Source organism: Lactuca serriola, chromosome 4 (assembly GCF_051521515.1).
Source record: "Lactuca serriola cultivar US96UC23 chromosome 4, Lser_US96UC23_V15, whole genome shotgun sequence".
In the NCBI taxonomy this organism is placed as follows: Eukaryota; Viridiplantae; Streptophyta; class Magnoliopsida; order Asterales; family Asteraceae; genus Lactuca; species Lactuca serriola.
In genome coordinates, this window is record NC_136411.1 from 148,392,483 (window position 1) to 148,414,745 (window position 22,263).

At 30.5% G+C, this 22,263-nt stretch overlaps 1 protein-coding gene and 1 long non-coding RNA gene across 3 annotated transcripts; one reads left to right on the forward strand and one right to left on the reverse strand.

The window, feature by feature from the left end:
* Positions 1–16,059: 16,059 nt before the first annotated feature.
* LOC145100388 (uncharacterized) lies at positions 16,060–17,235 on the reverse strand. 2 transcript variants are annotated; one of them, XR_013705009.1, is made up of 3 exons: positions 16,859–17,200; positions 16,399–16,724; positions 16,060–16,325 (listed from the first exon to the last, which is right to left on the reverse strand). It is a non-coding gene; the product is annotated as an uncharacterized LOC145100388 (long non-coding RNA). The 2 variants fall into 2 exon arrangements; XR_013705008.1 differs by having other exon boundaries at positions 16,060–16,724; positions 16,859–17,235.
* Positions 17,236–17,895: 660 nt separating this feature from the next.
* LOC145102729 (defective in cullin neddylation protein (DUF298)) lies at positions 17,896–20,559 on the forward strand. Its single transcript, XM_079040193.1, has 9 exons — positions 17,896–18,262; positions 18,855–18,939; positions 19,075–19,149; positions 19,228–19,264; positions 19,348–19,431; positions 19,549–19,609; positions 19,927–20,033; positions 20,131–20,196; positions 20,270–20,559. The coding sequence occupies exons 1-9, from the start codon at positions 18,181–18,183 to the stop codon at positions 20,363–20,365; spliced, it is 693 nt and encodes a 230-aa protein (XP_078896319.1). The 5' UTR covers positions 17,896–18,180; the 3' UTR covers positions 20,366–20,559.
* Positions 20,560–22,263: the final 1,704 nt, after the last annotated feature.

Genomic DNA, 22,263 nt, shown 5'->3' on the forward strand with positions numbered 1-22,263 from the left:
GGGAAATGGCCTATATTCTTGGAATAAGAAATCATCGGGACAGAAAGAATCATCTTATTGATCTTAGCCAGAGTACATATTTGGATAAAATACTGAAGCATTTCAGTATGGAGAATTTAAAGAAAGGAAAATTGCCCATTCATAGTATTGTTAAGTTGAGTACGACTCAAATTCCCCGTACTGATGAAGAGATAGTTTACATAAGTTGAGTCCCATATGCTTCGACTGTAGGATCGATCATGTATGCAATGTCATGTACTCACCCTGATGTGTCTTATTCTTTGAGCATGGTTAGTCGATTTCAGGGAAATCCTGGCAAAGCCCATTAGATTGCAATGAAGAATATTCTTAAGTATATACGAAGAAAAAAATACATGTTTCTAGTTCTTGGCGGAAGTGATACATTAAGAGTGAATGGTTTCACTGACACCAACTTTCAAACAGACCGAGACAATTTTTGTGCCCAATGTGGTTGGCTATTCTTGTTGAATGGAGGAGAGGTTACTTGGAAGAGTTCCAAGCAAGACACGGTGGCTAATTCCACCTGTGAATCAGAGTACATTGCAGCGAATGAAGCATCGAAGTAAGCAGATTGGCTGAAGAACTTTATCGGGAATCTTGGAGTCGTTCCAACTATTCAAGAACCAATGGAGTTGTTCTGTGATAATGAAGGCACGGTTGGTTTGACAAAAGAATCAAAGGATCATGGTAGATCCAAGCATATCAAAAAAAAAGTACCATTACATTCGACATCGGGTTGAAGAAGGACACCTTTTGGTGAAGAGAGTATCATCAGAGGATAATGTTACAGATCTTTTCACAAAGGTTTCAAGCATAGTCAAACATTACCAGCATGCTAGGAGCATATGCTTAAGGGATGATGTTAGTTTTAGTAGTTAGTTGATATTTTGAAACTTGTAACAAAATAAATATAGTTGACTTTGGTAAATGAATAATAGAGAATTATTTATGAGTATTGTACAACCTTTTCAGTTATTTATTCTTGTGTATCATTTTGCATGTTTTACTTCCTGAGTAATTTGAATTATTCAAACTTCCACAGTCGTTCATACTTTTGGAAGTAATTAATGAATTAAGACTGCCATGTATTGATTGTAGATTTTCGATTAAGGTTAAGACATTGCAATTGGAGTTGCTACAATATTAATGAGTACTTTCAAAATAAAGATTTTAAGTATTGGATCAGCACACACTTAGAGATTACTTCATGGGTCTAGTCACGATAATTCTAAGATGATAATATCTACTATTCTTCAAATGAAGATACATAAGTTGTAATTTACAAATCAGTTGTATATTGGTGTTATGTAAACGCATCGGTAACTTGATGTTATAAAAAGTAGCATCATATGTGATTTGGTAAGTAAAGTTTACAATTATGTAGTCAAAGTTTAGTCGTTCCTTTTTCCCTAACAGGAAAAAGCGATATTATTAGGCCCCTCAGTGATTTGATGTTGACATTATAGTGTTGGGCCCAGCCAGGACTAATTGATGTGTTTAATTTGAAGTCTAATAAGGTCTTTACAAATCGGGAAATCGAGAAATAAAATCTTGGACAATGAGATTGATTCCGATCCATGTCTCGTGTCCATATGATATCATGAAGAACAAAGGAATACCTGATCACTTATCTAGGGCCAATAGTTAATTTAAATCAGAGTTTGGTAGTGGCTTTGGAAAGCATTATTTGTTGTTTAGTTCAAGGTCTATACTTGCAATTTTAGTTATAGACTTATGCAAGTGGGAGACTGTTAGATTAAGGTTTCTAAACCAATAACCAAATTGGTATATTCATGAATTAAAAGCAAAATCCTTTTTGGGTTGTCCTCATAACCAATAACTGAATAAAATGACTTTTGGAGAGAGAAATTGATTTGTTAATTTATTATTCGACTAATAAATTAATTAGAAATTGAAATAAGTTATTTATTAAAATATTACCTAATTAATATATTAATTTGAAATGGTAATTATTAATTAAAAATTAATCAGAAATTATTTTGAATAAATTTTAGGTTAATTAGAATTAACTGATAGTGTATGGGCTACGATGTAATTGTTCAATAGTTGAACAAGAGAGGTTCCAAAACCTTCCTAGAAGGGGGATGGTTTTGGGAAGCCTCTTTGGGTTTCTAGAATGATTCCTTATAGACAAATAAGAAGTTGGATAATTACCTAATTTAAGATATTATTATAATATTTAATTAGGGTTATCCAAGGCTTCCTTATCGGCTATAAATAGGACAAATAAAGTACCTATTTTTCGTGAACTCCTCCTTACTCCCATAAAGCCAAAAATATACTCTACCTTTCCCGTCTCCTTAGGTCTTCTACTTACTAGGGTTTGGGGTACAAACCATTAGAGACATTCATGTTTTTGGTGCTTGCTTTCCAAGGAATTTCAATAGGATTTGATTTGATTATTTTTTATAATAATAAAAAGGTATGTATCCCTACTCATATGTAAATTTCGATTACAATAGGGTTCCCCTAGGGTTTCTTGATATTTATAGTTTATTGCTATCAATAGAAAAAAAAGGTGCTTTCTAAGTTGCATGTGAACTTAAGGGTTTAAGTGTTTTTCCACTCACGTGTAATTTTTATAACCTAGAAAACCTATCAGAAACAATATCTTGGGAAACAAACTTTATGCATGTGACATCCCCATTTTCACGGCCAGAAAAGACCGATTTTGTTTATGCTTTATAAAAATCAGAGTACCTCTTTTAATAAAAATGTTGTGGAATTTGTTCCCAATAAAACATGATAAATACGTTATCAAAGAATTTCCAAAGAAAAGTATTTTTATTCATTTTAAAACATTTGGGATGTCATCGTCAATACAGAAACATAAGCATAAAGAGAACTTACATTCATTATCACTAGTGATTTATATCTCCTTAATCTCTCGGTGTAATATGACTTCATATCAACACATGTGATATAAATAAACTAAGTGGGTCAGGTTGGAAAACCTGGTGAGTACATAGGGTTTTCAACCCACAATAATATAATTATTATATTTAAACATCAAACAATCGACCCGATTACCCATCCCCGTTATCTTCTTTAATATTCCTTAAAGAATTATCTTAAGGGTCATCTCCTATATCATATTTACCTATCATCTTTTTACCTCACATTTCCTTATATGCTCGTTCCTAAGGCATGAATACGTAGTTACAATGTCGCATGAAATCGTAATTCATAGTAAGGGTTAGAGTATCATCACATGAATATACAATCACAACATCACTTGGACTCGTAATTCATCACCTACAGGTTATAAGTCTGCTGGTGCTTCCGCGGGTTTTCTAGAATAGTCTGTGGTCACCATCTATACTCTAGTAGATGACTACATCTCCAAATTGTCGGACAAGGTTATAGTATCTTTCATCCTACATCACCGATTCATCATCACCTATCCATCACCTAATTATCATCACCTTCCTATCATCACCTATCTCTCATCATTTTAATTCATCACACACCAACTATTTCATCTACCCATGTTTTATCCCAACATATTTGTAGATATAAAATATATATATATATATATATATATATATATATATATATATTTAAATCATTTAAAACATGTATAAAATCATTCATCCATCATAGACAACAAGTATTCAGATAATATGCACACATAGCACGTAATTTATATAAAATACTTCATATCTATGTGTAAGATGAAAGGGATCATGCACTCACTTGAAAAGGTGGTGATTCCGAACTCAGACAACGCTTCTCTTCTTAAAAATAATTTACTTCAACGAAACCTAGTATCATTACCGGTAGAGTTTAGTCTATTATTCGCCGAGACTAATTAATAGTCTAGCTATTATTATTATTATATAAGCGTTAAACAATACTTATATAACCCATAATAATAGCCCAAGTACTTATTATAAGTTCCTAATAACGTTACTATAATTAAATAAAAGGTATATTAAATATAGTATAGGCGTAGCTCATTTACAACGAGTTTTTATTAAAAAACAGGCTTCGCTGGAGCAGCATTTCCGAGCCGAAAGCTTTTCTTCTCGGAGCCGTCGGGCACTCTGGGGCTTTCTTCTCGTGCTAGGGAGGTTCCCTAGACTTCGGAGGGGTTTAGGGAGGCTAGAGAGAAGTTAGAGAGAGAAAGAGAGGCTTATGGGGTGAAGATATTATGAAGAGTTCATCTCTTATTTATAAGAATTTTATAGTAAAGTAGTCTCCAAGCATCGTACGTATCTTTCGCGTACAAGCTCCGTTTTCTACGTTCTTTATATACACGCATTGGTATTTACGAGTACTACAACTTTCATTTAGACCCCGTCGGCTAATTCTCATTTTATCTCATATTTACAAAAACTGTATCGAATTCGCCGCGCTCGAAAAGTAGAGACTAAGCTTCGTCCATATCTTTCGCATACGATCTCCGTTTTTGTCGATATTTATATCCACGCGTTGGTATTTACGAGTACTACAACTTTCATTTAGACCTCGTTGGCTAATTCTCAATCTATCTCGGATTTACAAAACCGTATCGAATTTGCCGCGCTCGAAAAGTAGAGACTAAACTTCGTGCATAACTTTCGCATACGAGCTTCGTTTTTGACGTTATTTATATCCACACATATGTAAAAATAAAATCTACAACTTTCCTTTTTACTCTGTCGGCTAATTCTCGACCGATCTTAATTTTAACAGTAGGAGAAGATTATACTATTAAATGTCTGTGTAAAATTCATAACTTCTACATACATACTCTGTTTTCGTCTGTCTTTTTATCATTGAGTTCCTATTAATGATATCTTCAACTCTCATTTAGGTCGCGTAGGCCAAAAACCACTCGATCTGAAATTCGAGTTTCTGATTGTGCACTGCTAAGCCAAATCTTAGAAAATTCATAACTTCCTCATACGAAGTCAGATTTTGGCGTTCTTTTATTTTGTATGTTCCTGGTTTAACGTATTCTAAAACTTTTGTTTTTATTTATAAGGATAAAAAATCCTCCATCGTTAATTCACTATTTATGTCTACCGGTGTCGTGCCGGTTTTGCCGTAAAACTTCGATGAACCATAACTTCTTCGTTATAACTCGGATTTCGGCGTTCTTTATATGTACGGAACCCTTGAGACGTATTCTACAAGTTGGTTAAGATTATTTATTTTGTCGAAAAGTAATTCTCGACCCCTATTATCTCTAAATTGACTAGCACGGATCTACGGGCGTTACAATGCAACCAATGCAACCTTCATCACTTAAAAGAATGTTTCGCCTGCAATAAGTGCAACAAGAAGGGGCACACTGCCAATTTTTGCAGAAGTTTAACACCTATAACAATAAACCAATGAATGGGTACATGAACAGGTGCTAGTGGACGACAAACATGTTATGAGTGTGGAGAAGTCGAACATTTCAAGAGAGATTGTCCAAAGTTGAGGAATCAGGGAGAGAATTCTCGTGACAGAGCATTTGTGATTGGAACAAGCGACACGATCCATGAAACATTTGTGATGACTGGTACGATCCTCATTAATAACTTATATGCAATAATACTTTTTGAATCTAGTGCCGATAGGATTATAACCCCAACGTTTATACAACTTCTAACTCACGAGTCTAGTAAATTAAAAGAACCATAAGAAGTAGAAATGGCTAACGGTTAGACCGGAAGCATAAATTAAATTTTATAGAATTGTTTGTTGACTTTAAACAATCACACATTCCACGTCAATCTTGTACCTATGACCATTAGAAGCTTTGATGTTATTATCGGCATAGATTAATTATCTCCTCACCGTGCCGAAATCTTGTGCTATGAAAAAGCCATACGAATGCCCTTACCCAACAAAAAATCCCTAATCATCTATGGAGACAAGTTAGGGTAAAACCTCAAGATCATATCTTGCACCAAGGCTCAAAAGTATTTACACAGGAAATGCTACACTTTCCTGGCTCACATTGTAGATAAAAAGAGAAAAACAAAAGAGATCAAATACATACCTCAGGTATATGACTACCCCAATGTATTTCCTGAAGATCTACCTAAGATCAAAGACACACCTCAAGTGTGTGTGTTTTGACGTTTGATTATAGAAAATAAACATTATTAATTTTAATATATATATATATATATATATATATATATATATATATATATTTAAAGTGAGCTATTAAAGTTAAAAAGAAAACAAAAATAACAATGATATAATGTTTTAAAAAGGTAACATAGTTTAGATTTTGCATATATTTAGTCACTTATATTTATGTTTGTACATATTTAATCATTTATGTTTTTTGTACACATTTAGCCATTTATGTTTTTTACTTTGTACACATATAATCATTAAATGTAATGGTCATAAAAATATAAATGATTAAATGTGTACAAAAATAAACACAAATGACTAAATATGTACACAATATAAACTATGTTACCAATTTAAGTCATTATCCCAATAACAAATAATGGTTGTGACAAAACTAATAAATAAGTATTTTAAAGCAAAAAACTGACAAAACAAACTATATATATAAAAATTAGCAATGCAATCTTTATAAATGTAAATGACTTTCTTTTAACAAATAGGAAAATAGAACGGTTCAATCTTATATTAATCAAACTATAATATACAACTAGGCGAATGCCCGCGCGTTGCGTGAGATATAAAAAATATTTTATATTAAAAATAACTAAATCATTGTTATTAACAATTAAATAATAATTTCATAAAAAATATAAAAAATGATTTTTAGTATTGTTATTATGTTGAACTATATTATAAGAGATAAGGTTGGAACTTGGAGTTGTTTTTCATATACAAAGTTATATATCATTAAAATAGAAAAATAAATATTTTTTAAAAATAAATAAATCGTTATTGTTATCTATTAAATAATAATTTCATATTAAATTAAAACGTTTATATTAAATAATATTATTATGTATAAAATACGATAATAGAGACATCTTTTTATCTATCTTAAATTTTATCATTTTGTACAACATATGATAATATAGACAACTTTTTATCTTAAATAGTAAAAATAATGTTTTGTATCGTAAATATTACCATAATTATATAGAACATATGATAATAGTGACGTCTTTTATAAGGTTAAAACTTTAAATTATATTGCATACAGGGTTGTAAAACTTGGCTAACACAACCAAATACTCGGCATGTTACTTAAACTCGGCCTCCAATGGAAGCGAGTTTGCCTAACTCAGCCAGAAGACACTCAGATCCTTATTAAAGTTGATCCAAATCTAAAAGATACGGTCCAAAATCATTTTCGAAATTCTGAAATTAAATTGGTCACTTTTCGACAAAGACAATCTCACCAAAGAATACACTCAACGTCCTACAAAGTCAGATGCAAGGAAGATCTCATGGCTTAGTCTCTTTGAAATATTTCACAACTTTTCCTATTTATAGAGGAGAATACATTCTCTTGTTTACTCTCACGATCAATGTGGGATGAAGACATTTTAATTAAACTTATTTCTTTATTTGCCAATAATTTCATTTTGTTAAATAAAATATTAAATAATAAAAATAAAACGTTATCCAGAAAATTTATTGTTCAATAGTTCCATTTTTCAGTAATCTCGTAAGTTGCTATAAAAAATTAAGTTTTTATTGAATAACTTTTTGTTAAATCCTAAAATCATAAATTCAGTTAGGTACTTAATATAGAAAGTTTGTTTATATGTATTTTCAAGATTCAAATATAAAAAGAATTCATTTATAAAATATAATTGAATATATATTTCGTGCTTTTGAATCAAAGCGATTTTTCAAACAATTATAATTTTATGTTTAAGTAGATTTTTTTATATTTATATAACATTATGTAACTTATAATATTATTATAAAGAATTTGAATAATCATGAGAGTTTCAAATGTATGTGGTGAAAGGAAAATGCTTCATTTATCGGTCCAAATTGATCAAACTCGAACCGATTCAGCTTAATATACCAAACTACATAACGTTTTTTTCTATTGAAACCCGGTTTGTATATTTTGTGTTTTTGAAACAAATTTATTTTTAAAACTATTATAATTTTATGTTTAGGTAACTTAATATTATTAGAAACAATTTGAAAAATCACGGGAGTTTCAAATGTATGTGTTGAAAGGAAATGCTTCCTTTATCTGTCCAAATTGATCAAACTCAGATCGATTCAACTCAATATACCAAACTACATAACGGTTTTTCAACTGAAACTTTGTTTGAACCTACAAAAATCTTGTTCAAAACCATTTTTGGGATTCTAAAACTTAAATGGATAGTTGCCAATAAAGACAATCTCACCAAAGAATACCCTCAACATCCTAAAAAGGTAGGCATAAGGAAGTTCTCATAGTTTGGTACCTTTGAAAACATTTCACAACCTTTCCTGTTTATAGAAGAGGAAATGTTCTCTTGTTTACTCTCACCATCGATGTGGGATGAAGACATTGTAATAAAACACACTTTCTTGTTAATAAAACTTTATTCAATTTATTTAGTAAAACACCTTTCTCTTGTTTACCCTTTCTTTAATTTTCAATAGTTCCATTTTTCTATAATCTCGTAGTTCCATTTTTCTATAATCTCGTAACTTATTTAGTAAAACACCTTTCTCTTGTTTACCCTTTCTTTATTGTTCAATAGTTCCATTTTTTATTGAATAACTTTTTGTTCAATTCTAAAATCATAAATTCAGTTAGGTACTTAATATAGAAAGTTTGTTTATATGTATTTTCAAGATTCAAAAGTTCATTATAAAAAGAATTCATTTATAAAATATAATTTGCGTATATATTTCGTGCTTTTGATCAAATCGAATTTTCAAACAATTATAATTTTATGTTTAGGTAGATGTTTTTTATTTATTTATAGAACATTATGTAACTTTTTTAAAATATCATTGGAAACAATTTGAAAAATCATGAGAGTTTCAAATGTATGTAGTGAAAGGAAAATGCTTCTTTTATGGTCCAAATAGATCAAATTCGGACCGATTCAACTAAATATATCAAACTACATATTTTTTTCTAGTGAAACCCGGTTTGTATATATTTCGTGCTTTTGAATTAAAGTGATTTTTCAAACAGTTATAATTTTAGGTTTAGGTAGATGCTTTTTTATATTTATATAAAATTATGTAACTTATTTATAATATTATTAGAAATAATTTGAAAAATCATGGGAGTTTCAAATGTTTGTTGTGAAAGGAAAATGATTCATTTATCGGTACAAATTGATCCGGCTTTAGTTCAACTCAATATACCAAACTACATAATTTTTTTTAACTGAAACACGGTTTAAACCTGAAAAAATTCGGTTCAAAACCATTTTTGGAATTCTAAAAATTAACTGGACACTTGCCAATATAGAAAATCTCACCAAATAATACCTTCAAAATCCTACAAAGGTAAGCATGAAGAAGTTCTCATGGTTTGGTCCCTTTGAAACATTTCACAACCTTTCCTATTTATAGAAGAAGAAACATTCCCTTGTTTACTCTCACCATCGATGTGGGATGAAGACATTGTAATAAAACACCCTTTCTTGTTTATAGAACACCATTTAACTTATTTATAATATTATTGTAAAGAAATTGAAAAGTCATGGGAGTTTCAAATGAATGTGGTGAAAGAAAGTTAAAAAAATTGGTTTCAAATGCATGAGATTCAAGAAAAAATGCTAGTTTTATAAGTATGTATGACTAGTGTTATACCTGCTTGTTGGTCGGGTTGACAGATTTTAAAAAAAAAGGATCGATTTTTTTATTTTCCAAATGAATGTAGTTTCTAACATATTTACTAAAAATATTTAGATAAGTAAAAAAAAAATGTTTTTCTTACTAAAAAATACATATATTGTACATGAAGATCATTAAATATGTTTTTCTTTGCACCTTGTTGAAGTAAATAAAAAAACTCATAATAAACAAATCATTATCAATAATCAACCCCATGATGTAAAAACTATAGATCGATTTTACTTTCTTGTATAATATCGTACTTTCATTTGTTCCAATTATAGCATTGTATTATGAAATTCATTATTTTTTTGTATTTATATTGCTCATGTGATATCTCAACTGACATAAATTAATAATAATTAGTGAAATTAAGTAATCTAACCACTTTTTAATATGTATTTGAAAAAAAACCAATATCTTTTTAGCAAAAATAACCATTTAGTCCGGAATAGGCATTCCGGACATAAAAACATATTTTTTTTTACCGATTTCAGGACGGCTTTCCGGATTCATATAACCTGCATCCATGGAATTAAGTTGCAGATAGTTACAACTGATAACAAGATTACCATAAACTCTAAAAATAATCATAATTAAGTATTCTAAAAGCGTCATAAAAAAGGGTCATCTACATCTTTTATGAAAGGCTATTAGCATCGATAAACACCATATTAACTTAACAACCATATAAAAAAATCAAAGTTTGGAAGTTTTACAAATTACCATGTTACAATGATTCATGCTTTGGTAACTCCCTGGAAAACACTAAGCCACTTAATTTGACATTTAACTCGTGAAGTCGTGATGATAGGTGCAGTTTACACAAAACTTGACTTGGTTTTAGTGAAGCGAGCCTGCAACAGCTTGTTTGATGGTATAATACTATATTAATTGATTTACATGAAAATTTGAATGCAAAGAAAGGGTATGGTCTTACCAATTAACCAAGCTTAATATAAATTCCTTAGTTTTTTTTAAACATGTCTTCAAGCTCATGCTTAACTCTTGCCCTCTCATTAGTATCTTCTGACTCGGGTATTGGCAGAATGAGACTAACAGGAAATATTATAACCTTCTGGAAAGCAGACAATAACATCATAATTAAGTATTCAAATGGAATATCCAAATTTTATAAATTTTGCTTTTAGTTAAATTCACAAATACATGAAACATAATAAACACATCAAGCAAAAAAAAGATTTAATAGATTATAATTTAGGTTCAGGCCACATACCTTCGATTAGTAACATTCTATTTCTACACAACTAAGGAAATTCACTATATTACTGATATCTTTAAGGTATTATAGATGAAGAGCCACATTTCAAGTAATCAAATATTTCATTTATTCCACTTTACATATAAGTAAGACCATACATTAAATAATGACAGAAAAACCCTTACAAATAAGATCAAATCTATCAATTACTTTACACAAATAAGATCAACTCTATCAATTACTTTACAATTCTGACCATGGATTTAGCCTTCCTCGCAAATCTTCAACATACTCTACAATGATATTGATTCTCTTTGACAAGTTATTTGGATGCAACCACTATAGTCACGATAAAAGCACCTCCTAACATGCACTTACCACCAACCCTTCATTTCACGATGCTGTAATAAGTTATTTCTTGTATTTAACAAAAACCAACCTAATAAATAAATATATAAAAAAGAACCAAGTTAAGCTTGTATAAAAAAATCATCAAGAAAATTGAAATCAATTACATATCCACTTAGGAAAGAAAGGTCACATTGTTGAGTGTAAGAGTTAAATTTGAATCCTATGGTTAAAAAACTATCACCCTGTCTCGATCATCAATCATGAAGAGGTGAAAGAAAATAGAATTACAAAAGCACTTCGGGTTGGATTGAAGTAGTTTAAGTGACGACCAAGTGAGTTGGATGTGTGAAGCATGCAACATTTAAAATTAATGGCATTTCGCTTCCAACATAGTAGGTGTTACACCCCCAAACCAGAACGGCGGAAACGTTCGGGGGCGGAGGACGTCATGTACAGTATCACAATAATTGTAAAATAGTAATCAAAGCAACAACAACAACCATTGTATTAATAACATAGTATTTACATTGAGTTCAAAACATTACTTGATTAACATTAAAACTATAGCAAAAGATAAGGTGAAATGCTACTATACTTCGTCTTCATAACGCCTGAGAGAGTACCTGCTACTAACTTTCCTGATAATACAAGTGGTTTGAAAAGAGTGTATCAACATTTAAGTTGATGCTTTCATAAATATTTTGGTGGAAAAGATATGTTCTTTATTATATAAAAAAAACTTTACTGTGATCTTCCAGAAAATCCAATATTTTCTTATTAAACAAATTGTAATCTTAGTACTTAGAGACTAAAAAGTATAAGTTTTTTATGTTTATAACTTGTGATTCAAGATTCTGATTCATGTACTTAGTATGACCCGTCCTGTTACCTCCTATGATTACTTAGTGTATACAAATTTTATATAACCAAGATCGAACAGACAGTCGATTGGGTGAATCTGCCCTAAGCCCACAACCAAACAAGGAACATGAAGAAATGCGGAAATCACACATTCCACTATCTATCGGATCTTCATTTTATAAAATCCTAATGCATACATTAAGTATTTATAGACCTTACTAATAAGAATACTTAATATATGTTATTTATGAACTTCTATTTGTACCATATCGACAACTAGTAATTCAGTGGCGAGTCTAGAAAGTAAAATCACGTGGTTCACTAAGTGGGTTCGGTAGACAATGAATATATATATATATATATATATATATATATATATATATATATATATATATATATATATATATATATATATATATATAGTCATATGTCTATCCCGTATAAAGCGGGAGAAGAAACGACGTGGTGAAAACACCTCTTTGTTTTGCCTTTTTTCTTTTATCTATGTTTAACTTATTTTGAACTATTTTTTATTGGATTATATCTTAAATGAATTGAATATTTGGCCATAAAATATAAAATGTGGTCTTTAAGATCTTGATTTATACCTTTTTTTTTTTTCAAAAACATAAAATTGATTTAAGGTAGTTCACTTTAAATATTTAAGATAGGTCACAATTTATATTTATCAATAACTCTTATAAGGAAAACAAAATTAGGTGGGTCAAGTGACCCACCTTCAATACACGTAGACTCGCCCCTGACTAGTATAAAGTTTTGCTTTTATTGTAACTGCGTATAAATCTAGAAATTTAATACTTACAAATATGTAATATAGTTTTATTGTTTAAATAAAACCTTTGAAAGTATATTTACCCTGAAATCTGAATGTATGGTTAATAATCAAATAAAACTATTTGATAATATAAAATTCGTAAATAAGTGTTAAATCCTTTGTAATCATATTCTTAGTTGTATCCGCTCTACTATAAAGCATTGATTTCAATAAGCAGTTGTGTTTGTTTTCAGAAAGTCGAGCTGTAAACTGTTCACCTGTAAAATAATGATATTGATCTTAGAAAATCCTATATTTTCCATAATATTGTTTTGTGGTTTTAAACATTCCAAAACTTATAATTGCCATAATTAATTTCATGATACGTAGTTTTATTCATAAGTAAAACTAACTGAAGGTATAATTTGGCTTGTAAAATAGATATGATGTAAATACCTTGTCTTAATGTTTTAAAAGAAGTATATTACTACGTAAATTAATCGTTGTTTTTCTCCATGTGAGTTCTTATAACCATACTATATGACGGATATGCCTGATGCGACGTTTTTTAGACGTTGGAATGATATGAAATTTGTCACCTTAGGCATGCCGGCCTAACTGTAGCGAACAGTTAAGGTGCGGGATTGTCAGTCCCGTATAAATCTATACACAAATTCACACTCTCCTTCCAGGAGATTCTGGTTAATAAGTCAGGGCTTACGGTCATACTTAGGTAAGTACACGAAGAAGTGTCTCAAAAATTTATTGTTTCAACGAGATTACGAGTAATACAGTGGAAAAACCTTTTAATAAATAAAGATGACATTTTTCCATGCATATGTTTAAGATGATTGATATTGTGAATTGACTCATAAATTATACCTAGTATAATTTATATGTGTGTTTTCATATCGTTTTCCTTACTTAATAAAATAGTACATAAGTTCCATAAACTATTCTTAATATAGTTTATATGCGTGCAAATTTCGTAATATGGACCTTTTGTATTTTAACAACCTTGAGAGTTTATAAGTTTGGTAACAAAAACGTTTTGTTAGTATTTTTATGTATAATAATAATAAAGTATACAAAAGAGTGAAATAAACAATTTGTATTTTAAACACAATATTACTTGTGTTTTTACGTGTATTCAACCCCCCCCCCCCCCCCCCCCAAAAAAAAAAAAAAAAAACATAGAAAAGTTTGGAAAAGTGTAGGGGTATGAACTGACCTTATGTGTGAGTTCTCGACTGGTTGTATTGTGGTTGCCTAGATCTCCGAGTTAGAACCTCGTATAATAAATCATATCCCGGCGAATAATAGGTACCACCACTCCAGGCAGAGTTAGTGAGCCGTGTAATAGGCGACCATTTCACGCGGTTCGGGGGGCACTTGAGTCAGCCGCCGGCGCCCGACAGCAAATTCTAAAAAATCCAAAAGGTGTTCTCCTTAACAATTTTAAATACATGATATCGTATTTAAATCAAATATAATCATTTAAATACTAAGTTTAAAGTGTTAAACAACACTTAATCATTGTAAGAAAACTTACAATAAGCCTTAGAATAGTTTGTAGGTGTTCTTTATGTTCTTAGTGTTCTTGGTGAAACTAAGGAGATTGAGTGTTTTCGGTTCAATTTTTTAGAAGATTGGAAGGTGATTTCGAAAGATGTTAAGAACACTTGATGATTTCTGTAAGATATTATGAAGATTCAAGTGTTTTCGGATATCTCTTGATAGGAAAAGAGATAGTTTTGCATGATAGTTGAAAGAGGAAAGAGTGGATTTCGGTCGGTGTTTCTTGAGAGAAAAAAGAGGTTTTCGGTTGAAAGATGGAAGAATGAGGAAGGTTTTCGGGCAACATATATATATATATATATATATATATATATATATATATATATATATATATATATATATATATATATATATATATATATATAGGTTTTCGGCCGAGAACACTAACCGAGAAGATAAGGTTTGATCGGAGATGAGATTTGACCGAAGGGTTTGTGGTCAGGAAAGGAAACCCACTGAAGTAGTTTTCTGCTGAACACGCGTTAGCAGTCCGAGGCGTTTGCTGCCGAGAACCGTTTTCGGTCCGAAGGAAAAAAAGGGGAAATGCGAAGGGTTTTCGGTGGGGAGGCTTCTCATGCGAGATTCCTCGGTCTTTGTGCATTCCTCTTCTAAACTTTACAACACTTTTACTAAAAATGATTATATGTATTAAAATCATTAATTTAACTTTGTTTAATTAACAAAACAATAAATTTGACTTTTATTTGATATTTTTGACCCTTGTCGACTTTTACAAGATTGAAAATCCGGGTTGTCACAGTAGGTGTTTGTAAAAAAAAAAAAAATACAAACCATCATATTAGCTCGTTAAATCAGCAAGCAAAAAAAGATCATCTCCAAATTGATTAAAACTTGCATGTTTAAAAGTTTCTATGTTATAATATGAGATCACATGAAAATCATCAGAAGTAGAACATGCAATAACAAACTTGTGAAATGCATCAATATTACTTTGTAGGAAAAGGTTCACTTTTTTCTGTAGCAAAATGAGCCAAAAACACAACATCCCAAAATGAAATTCCTTTGGATTTAATATTTTCTAAAAGCTCACAACAATACAACATAGAAAGGACCTAAAAATAATTAATAGATTATGTAAAAATGAAACTAAAGCTACTGGTAATTTTCATTGTAGCTAATCCACAATAGGCGGGTTTTGATTGTGTCTGAAAGTAATATAAGCTTGAATAAGTCTTTCATGCTTCTACCTCGAGTAGCTTCCATAAATAATTAGTGAGAATTAAAAGCACATACATAACTATGTTGCAAGTAACAGATAACTTTGAAGCCAGTTTCATTACCGATTTATTTTTCTAAAGAATTGTAGTTCCTAATGCTAGTACAATATCATCTAATGAATCATGATATTCATAATAAAGTATAATCCACACATGCTTTGTTGAAGTACTAAATAGATGTTTGGATAATCTTATGATGTGAAAGTACCTTCACTAAAGGGTGTTGTGATGTGTCAGTGGATATCAATCAAGGAAAGCATCAATAAAGCAAACATCGTGCATGTATGCCTCCATATATTTAGAAAACCAATATCATCATATTACTGATTGACATAGTGAAGTGAAATAGAAAGAACCTAAATAAACCCTAACAAATAGAGAAAACCATTAACAAAGAATTGACCTTCCACGGACCTAATAAGTCCTAAGCATACTAAAAACCAATAGCACATAGAACATCATCTGAATCATCAATGGCTTCCGAAACTTCTCGAATGGCTTCCAAAGCTTCTGTTACATCTTCTTTCACCTGAACTTATGAAAAAATTATGTTTGATTTGGCTCATTCAGCATATATAATTTGGCGTTTATTAAGCACTTACGATTTGAAGATCTTGATTGAGATTAAGAAAGATTGTTTTAGCTTTCTAGGCATCACACCTACCAAAATTAGGTGAATTAAGATTACCTCTGAAATTTTTTAAAAGGAATTGTGATCCTATCGAACCTATTGAATAAAATGAAAGGCGAATGGGAGGCAGTAAAACCCTAATCGATGAAAGAGCGACGACAGACAAAAAAAATGAAATGGTAGAAGAGCAATCGTCAAGAGGTATTCTGTAGGTTTTCTAGTGGCCTCTGATGCAAGTATCTTCTTCTTTCTGCTCACACCCACTTCTATTTCTGCTGTAATTTCACTTCTTTTCATCTGAAAACGCCAATCACACACATTAATAAGCATAATTTTTTGATATTCAAAGAACATCCAGTTCTGGATTGAAGCAATATAAATCTAATCAATATCGGTAAAATTGTGAAATTGTAATACTATGATGGATTTACCTGAGGGGAACTATTTTCAATCGAAATTGATTCCATAACTGTTGGCATCAAATGAAGCAATTCAACAAACTAATTGAAACGTAGAAACATTGAACATCTTTTGATCATTATATACGATATTTTTCTCTATCGTGGTTAGGCCAGATACCGACTAAGAAGGAAGCAAACTCCTCATCGTGGTTGGTTGAAAGAGAAGTGCCATAACTGAAACATTGTTGGAAGGAGTCTGTGAAAACCGACTGTGAACGTGGGGAGAAGAAGAAGGAAGTGAGCGGAGGACGACTGTAAGCTCCGATTAATATTTATATTGAGTTATCATGGTCATGATCAAAAGTTGGGGGAGTTTGAACGACTGTGATTTTTACTTACGTTTAGTCGTAAAATATGACCATGTAATAGTATTCTACGATTTGAAAAGATGAAACCATAATATAGGTTATTTCCGGTTATAAGATATAATTTTAATAAAAAACTAAAATTTAATGGTCATTATGTATAAACAATATAAACAAAAGATCAAATATGAACATAAATGAAAATCATTACTATCATAAATTATTTTTTAATTTTATATGCCATGTAGATGAAATGTACGTATCCATTGGGCATTAATTTACTACAATCAGTTGTAAAAATATAACTTAAATATAAAATACTTAAAAGTGTAAGTTAACATAAAGTGTAAGTATAAAATAAAAGTGTAAAAATAAAATTTAAGGGGATGTTTGATAGGAAAAAAAAGGTCTTTATTGCTTATTCCCACAATAAGCTAACTTTAAGTGTTTGGATAAAATCCAGCTTATTAAGCTAAATAAACTAATTTTAATAAACATCTCTCCCCATGCTTATTGCTTATTCCCACAAATAAGCTAATAAACAATAAGCTAATAATTCCCACAAATAAGCTAATAAACAATAAGCTAATAAGCTAATCCAAACACCCCTAAATATAAAATAAAAGTGTAAGTCTTTTAGTATATGAAAATAATAAAAGATGAAACAAAAATAGCTTGTAAGAAAATACCATAAAAGAAAGAAATTATTTTGTTGAAAGTTAACATTCCAATAAGGGATCCAAAGACCTTGAGCGTCGGTTCACAACCGACCATCGTATCTAAGCAGTCAACCGTCCGCACAACTTTCCGTCGATGTCCGTTCTCCGATTCCGACTCCAACTCCGTTCCGATCGTTTCGTTCTGTAAGAGTCTTCATCGCTTCGTATCGGCTCTCGGATCTCGTTACATCATCAACACCATCACCATCATCACCATTGATTTTTGTCCCGATTCTTCGAAATTCGTTTTCTAAAGAATTTATTCAAGATGCGTCGGGCTGCGTCGAAGAAAGGCCCAACTAATTCAACGACCTCATCTAATTCTTCTGCCATGGATCTATTCCGCTCTGGTATGCAATCAATTTTTTGTTTCTCGATTTCAATTTCACTATAAGTAGGTTAGTTTTTGCTTTAGTTTGATGATTTCGTTCGATTTGAAGTAAAATCAAGGCGCATGGATTACTGTTTTTTCAACTTTTAGCCAGTAGCCGATTTCAGAGGCAAATTACGAAACCACAATTCTGTACATGTTATCGAGTTGGTCTATAGCCGTATAAATTAATTTTAATAGAACTATGTTCTCGGATTATTAACTTTCAATTTACTCTAAAGACGCGATGAATAGATACACAAAAACAACTTGCACCGATCATGTTAAGTTCTCACAAGAGAGTCACTCAAAATTCCCTTTTGATTGTCCCAAATTCCATGTGCTGTTCTTAAACCAGTAACTTCGTGTTCAATCGTTCATATGTGGATTCTGACATGATAAATAACAGCACTCATGAAATATAAAGCTGTTCATGGTTGAGATTTTGATCAAAGTCATCTGATTTAAGCTAAACCTATTGCTAAAACTGCAAGTTTATCACAATATACATACTACTAATCAGATGCAGATAACGGCCTACTTTCACTTGTAGAGTTAACCTTTCTCTTCAGCTTCAGGTAAAGCTGCATCCAAGGAGTTGGAACGTATTGATCAGCTATACTATTCATATGCAAATGAGTCTTCTGGTATGATTGAGTAAGTGCTATCTATCTATTTCTTTTCGTGATTGAATTTGTTGCAGTAGATTACTAGATTCTGCATCAAGTCTTAGTTCCTTCTTCTTCTTCTTCATCTTCTTCATCTCTGATACATTCATGTTTATATAAACAGCCCAGAAGGAATAGAGTATCTATGTTCTGACTTAGAAGTTGAACACACAGATGTACGCATATTGATGCTTGCTTGGTAAGTTCCATTGCATCCATTACTTTCATTTATCACATCTTTTACCACTTCCATTACTGATTTCTCTATAATTTCCAGGAAAATGCAAGCTGAAAAGCAGGGATACTTCACCCTGGTAATAATAATAAAAAAAACTACCTTTTTAACCTAACTAGCAACATGATGAATAAAAACCTCATAAATTTCTATTCTTTATAGGATGAATGGCGAAAAGGGCTTAAAGCATTACGGAGTGATACCATAGTTAAGTTAAAAAAGGCACTTCCTGATCTAGACAACGAGGTATTTTACTATTTTACCATACGTTTTTTTTTTTTCATTTTCTTTAAGTTTTGTTAAATAAGAAGGATTTATTTTTTATATCACTAATTTGTTTGTTTGTTTTTTTTTTTAAAAAAGGTCCGCAGGCCATCAAATTATGTGGAGTTCTATTCTTATGCATTTCGATATTGTCTAACCGGTAAATATGGTCTACAGTTACTTGGAACTTATGCAGGTATCAGATGACTGACTATCATCTGATATAATTATATCGGATGACTGACACCAGTCATTTGATATAATTAATTATATTGGATGACTGGTGCACTGTTTTTAGGGTATTTTGTAATACACAAAGTACAGTTGCTTACCTTTTGATAGTACTTTTATTGTAAAGGTGTTTTGTGAAAAAAGAAAATACTAGTTTGTTACTCGTTTATGACATTAACCTTTTATTTTTATTCTCTAATTTCAATTGCTTATTAGAATTTTTGTAATGGTTATTATATTATATAGAGGAGAAGCAAAAGAGCATAGATATTGAGAGCATATGCGAATTATTGGAGCTTGTTTTGGGGTCACAATTCCGCATGCAGGTGGATTTGTTCATTCAGTATCTAAAGGTGAGCACAAAAAATAAAAAAAAATACAAAATGTCATTCTTTTTTGTTCTTTTATAAAAAATAATACATGGAATTTTAATTTTGGAGTATTTTGCAGACACAGATTGATTACAAGGTAATAAACATGGATCAATGGATGGGGTTCTATAGATTCTGCCACGAGGTAATCATTAATCAAACATTATCATGATTTTTTTTTAGTTTGATAGTTTTAATTTATTTATTGTTTTTAACAGATAAGTTTCCCGGATTTTAATAATTATGATGAGGAACTTGCTTGGCCTTTGATCCTAGACAACTTTGTTGAGTGGGTGAGGTCAAAACAGAGCTAGCTGATCAAATTTCATTTGGTCAACGCATGATTTATATATATATGCATATGCTTCCAGATACAATATCTAATTAGTGAAGCTCATTTCTTGAAAGGATTGATTAATTTATTGTCTCAATCAATGTGAATGAATTCTTCTAAAACAAGTAAACAAACACATATGTTAAATTAAAAATTCCCTCCCTTGTTTATGAACATGTTGTATTTCTTTTGACTTAATCCCCTGTGCGAACATGAACTAGAGGCACCACAAACGAACCTCCATAACTACAAGAGGTATATGTCAGGGTTTGAACTTGGGTCAATGAGTTATCTGTCATATTTTCCCATGCCTTATCAATCCACCACCACTCTTGTGGTTACATGTATTTCTAAAATATAGAGGAAAAGAGTGTATTTTTTTATAAGGTTTATGTTACATTTTTGCTGTAAAATAGCACCAATTTGCTCTTTCAAGTAACAAAAGTTGTTGCACAACAACAATACCTAAATAGAAATTAAATATCATTCTACATTTTCTATCGATTTAGTTATTTATTCATATGAAATGGTGATAAGTGTTATATTTTGATAAAATTAATAATATTTTTTTTTAAACTTGTCACATTTCATATTAGTAGAAAGATAAGTAAGAAAAAATTAGGAGGATATTTAATTTATGATACCCAAAATCCTCTTTAATAAATGAAAGTTTTTTTTGCTACTTATCACATTCTCATTCAATTTGTCAAATGTTATTTTGTGGTTATTTTGAATTAATTTTTTTTCCACATGTTATTTTATGAGTTTCTTTATTTTATTAAATTTTATATAATATTTTAATGTAATAATTGCAATTAATTTAGTAATAATTGGATATTAATTTCATTAATAAACTTACCTTTTAATTTCAAAATTCCTAAAATTAAAGTTTATTAGTTTTTTTTTCTTTATTTAAATTATTTGTTTAAATTTAAAAGATAAAAACATTTTCATTATAATAATTTATTAATTTTCTTATTTTCTTATAAATTCAAAATTCTCAAATATTTTAATTATATATATATATATATATATATATATATATATATATATATATATATATATATATATGTATATATTAAATTAACTTATGTAATATATGTGTCTCACAACTAGTCTAGTAATAAATGAGGTGAGGGAAGGTTGGATGTATGTGTTTTAGAGACTATTCTAAAAGATGGAATATGTAGGCATTAAAACATAAAATAGATAAACAAACATCTATATTTTTTATAAGGAATATTCTCATTTTGCATAGGCTTCCTTGAAGGAGGTCCACCATGTGGTGAAAATATGGAGAAGTCTTGCCTTCTTTTGTAAGAGACATTAGGCTACTCTTTTCCGGTCATTTTTAATTGAAGCTTACAAGATTTAAACATTTGTCTCCTACAGGGGGAGTTTATAAGTAAGCTATCAAGTGGTGATTATAACCATCCGATGCCTCAATGGCTCCTTATAGTGTATAGGTGCCAAGCTCTAATCCTCGAGGTTTCAATCAACGGGTACATAGGAAGGGTGATACAACATTGCTTGTAAATGCAATGCAAACCCGTCTTCATGTCTTTACAAAATAATGAACCACCTCCGGAGGAACCTATTCAAAACGGGAATACCTGTTAAAAAGATATCCACTTGAAAATCTCTAACTTCTCAAATATCTACATAATTAATGATTTTTTATTTAGAATTATAATTTTTTTTTTTATTAAATAAGTTCTCACCCATCAAATATGTTTGTTTTTCAATCTTTACTCGCACACCATTTTACCTTTTAATAAATATACTAAAATTGTTTTGACTTTATTTTAGATATTTATCTTATTTGTAACACCTAATTTTCATAATAGATCATTGTAGGACATTAAGGAGTCAAAGACA

What these genes read in the sequence shown, in the direction of transcription:
- LOC145102729 (XM_079040193.1), top strand. Translation starts at nt 18,181, where the DNA reads ATGCGTCGGGCTGCGTCGAAGAAAGGCCCAACTAATTCAACGACCTCA. An exon ending in AGCAGGGATACTTCACCCTG is followed by an intron (nt 19,265 to 19,347) that starts GTAATAATAATA and finishes TATTCTTTATAG; the next exon opens with GATGAATGGCGAAAAGGGCT. An exon ending in TCTATAGATTCTGCCACGAG is followed by an intron (nt 20,197 to 20,269) that starts GTAATCATTAAT and finishes TGTTTTTAACAG; the next exon opens with ATAAGTTTCCCGGATTTTAA.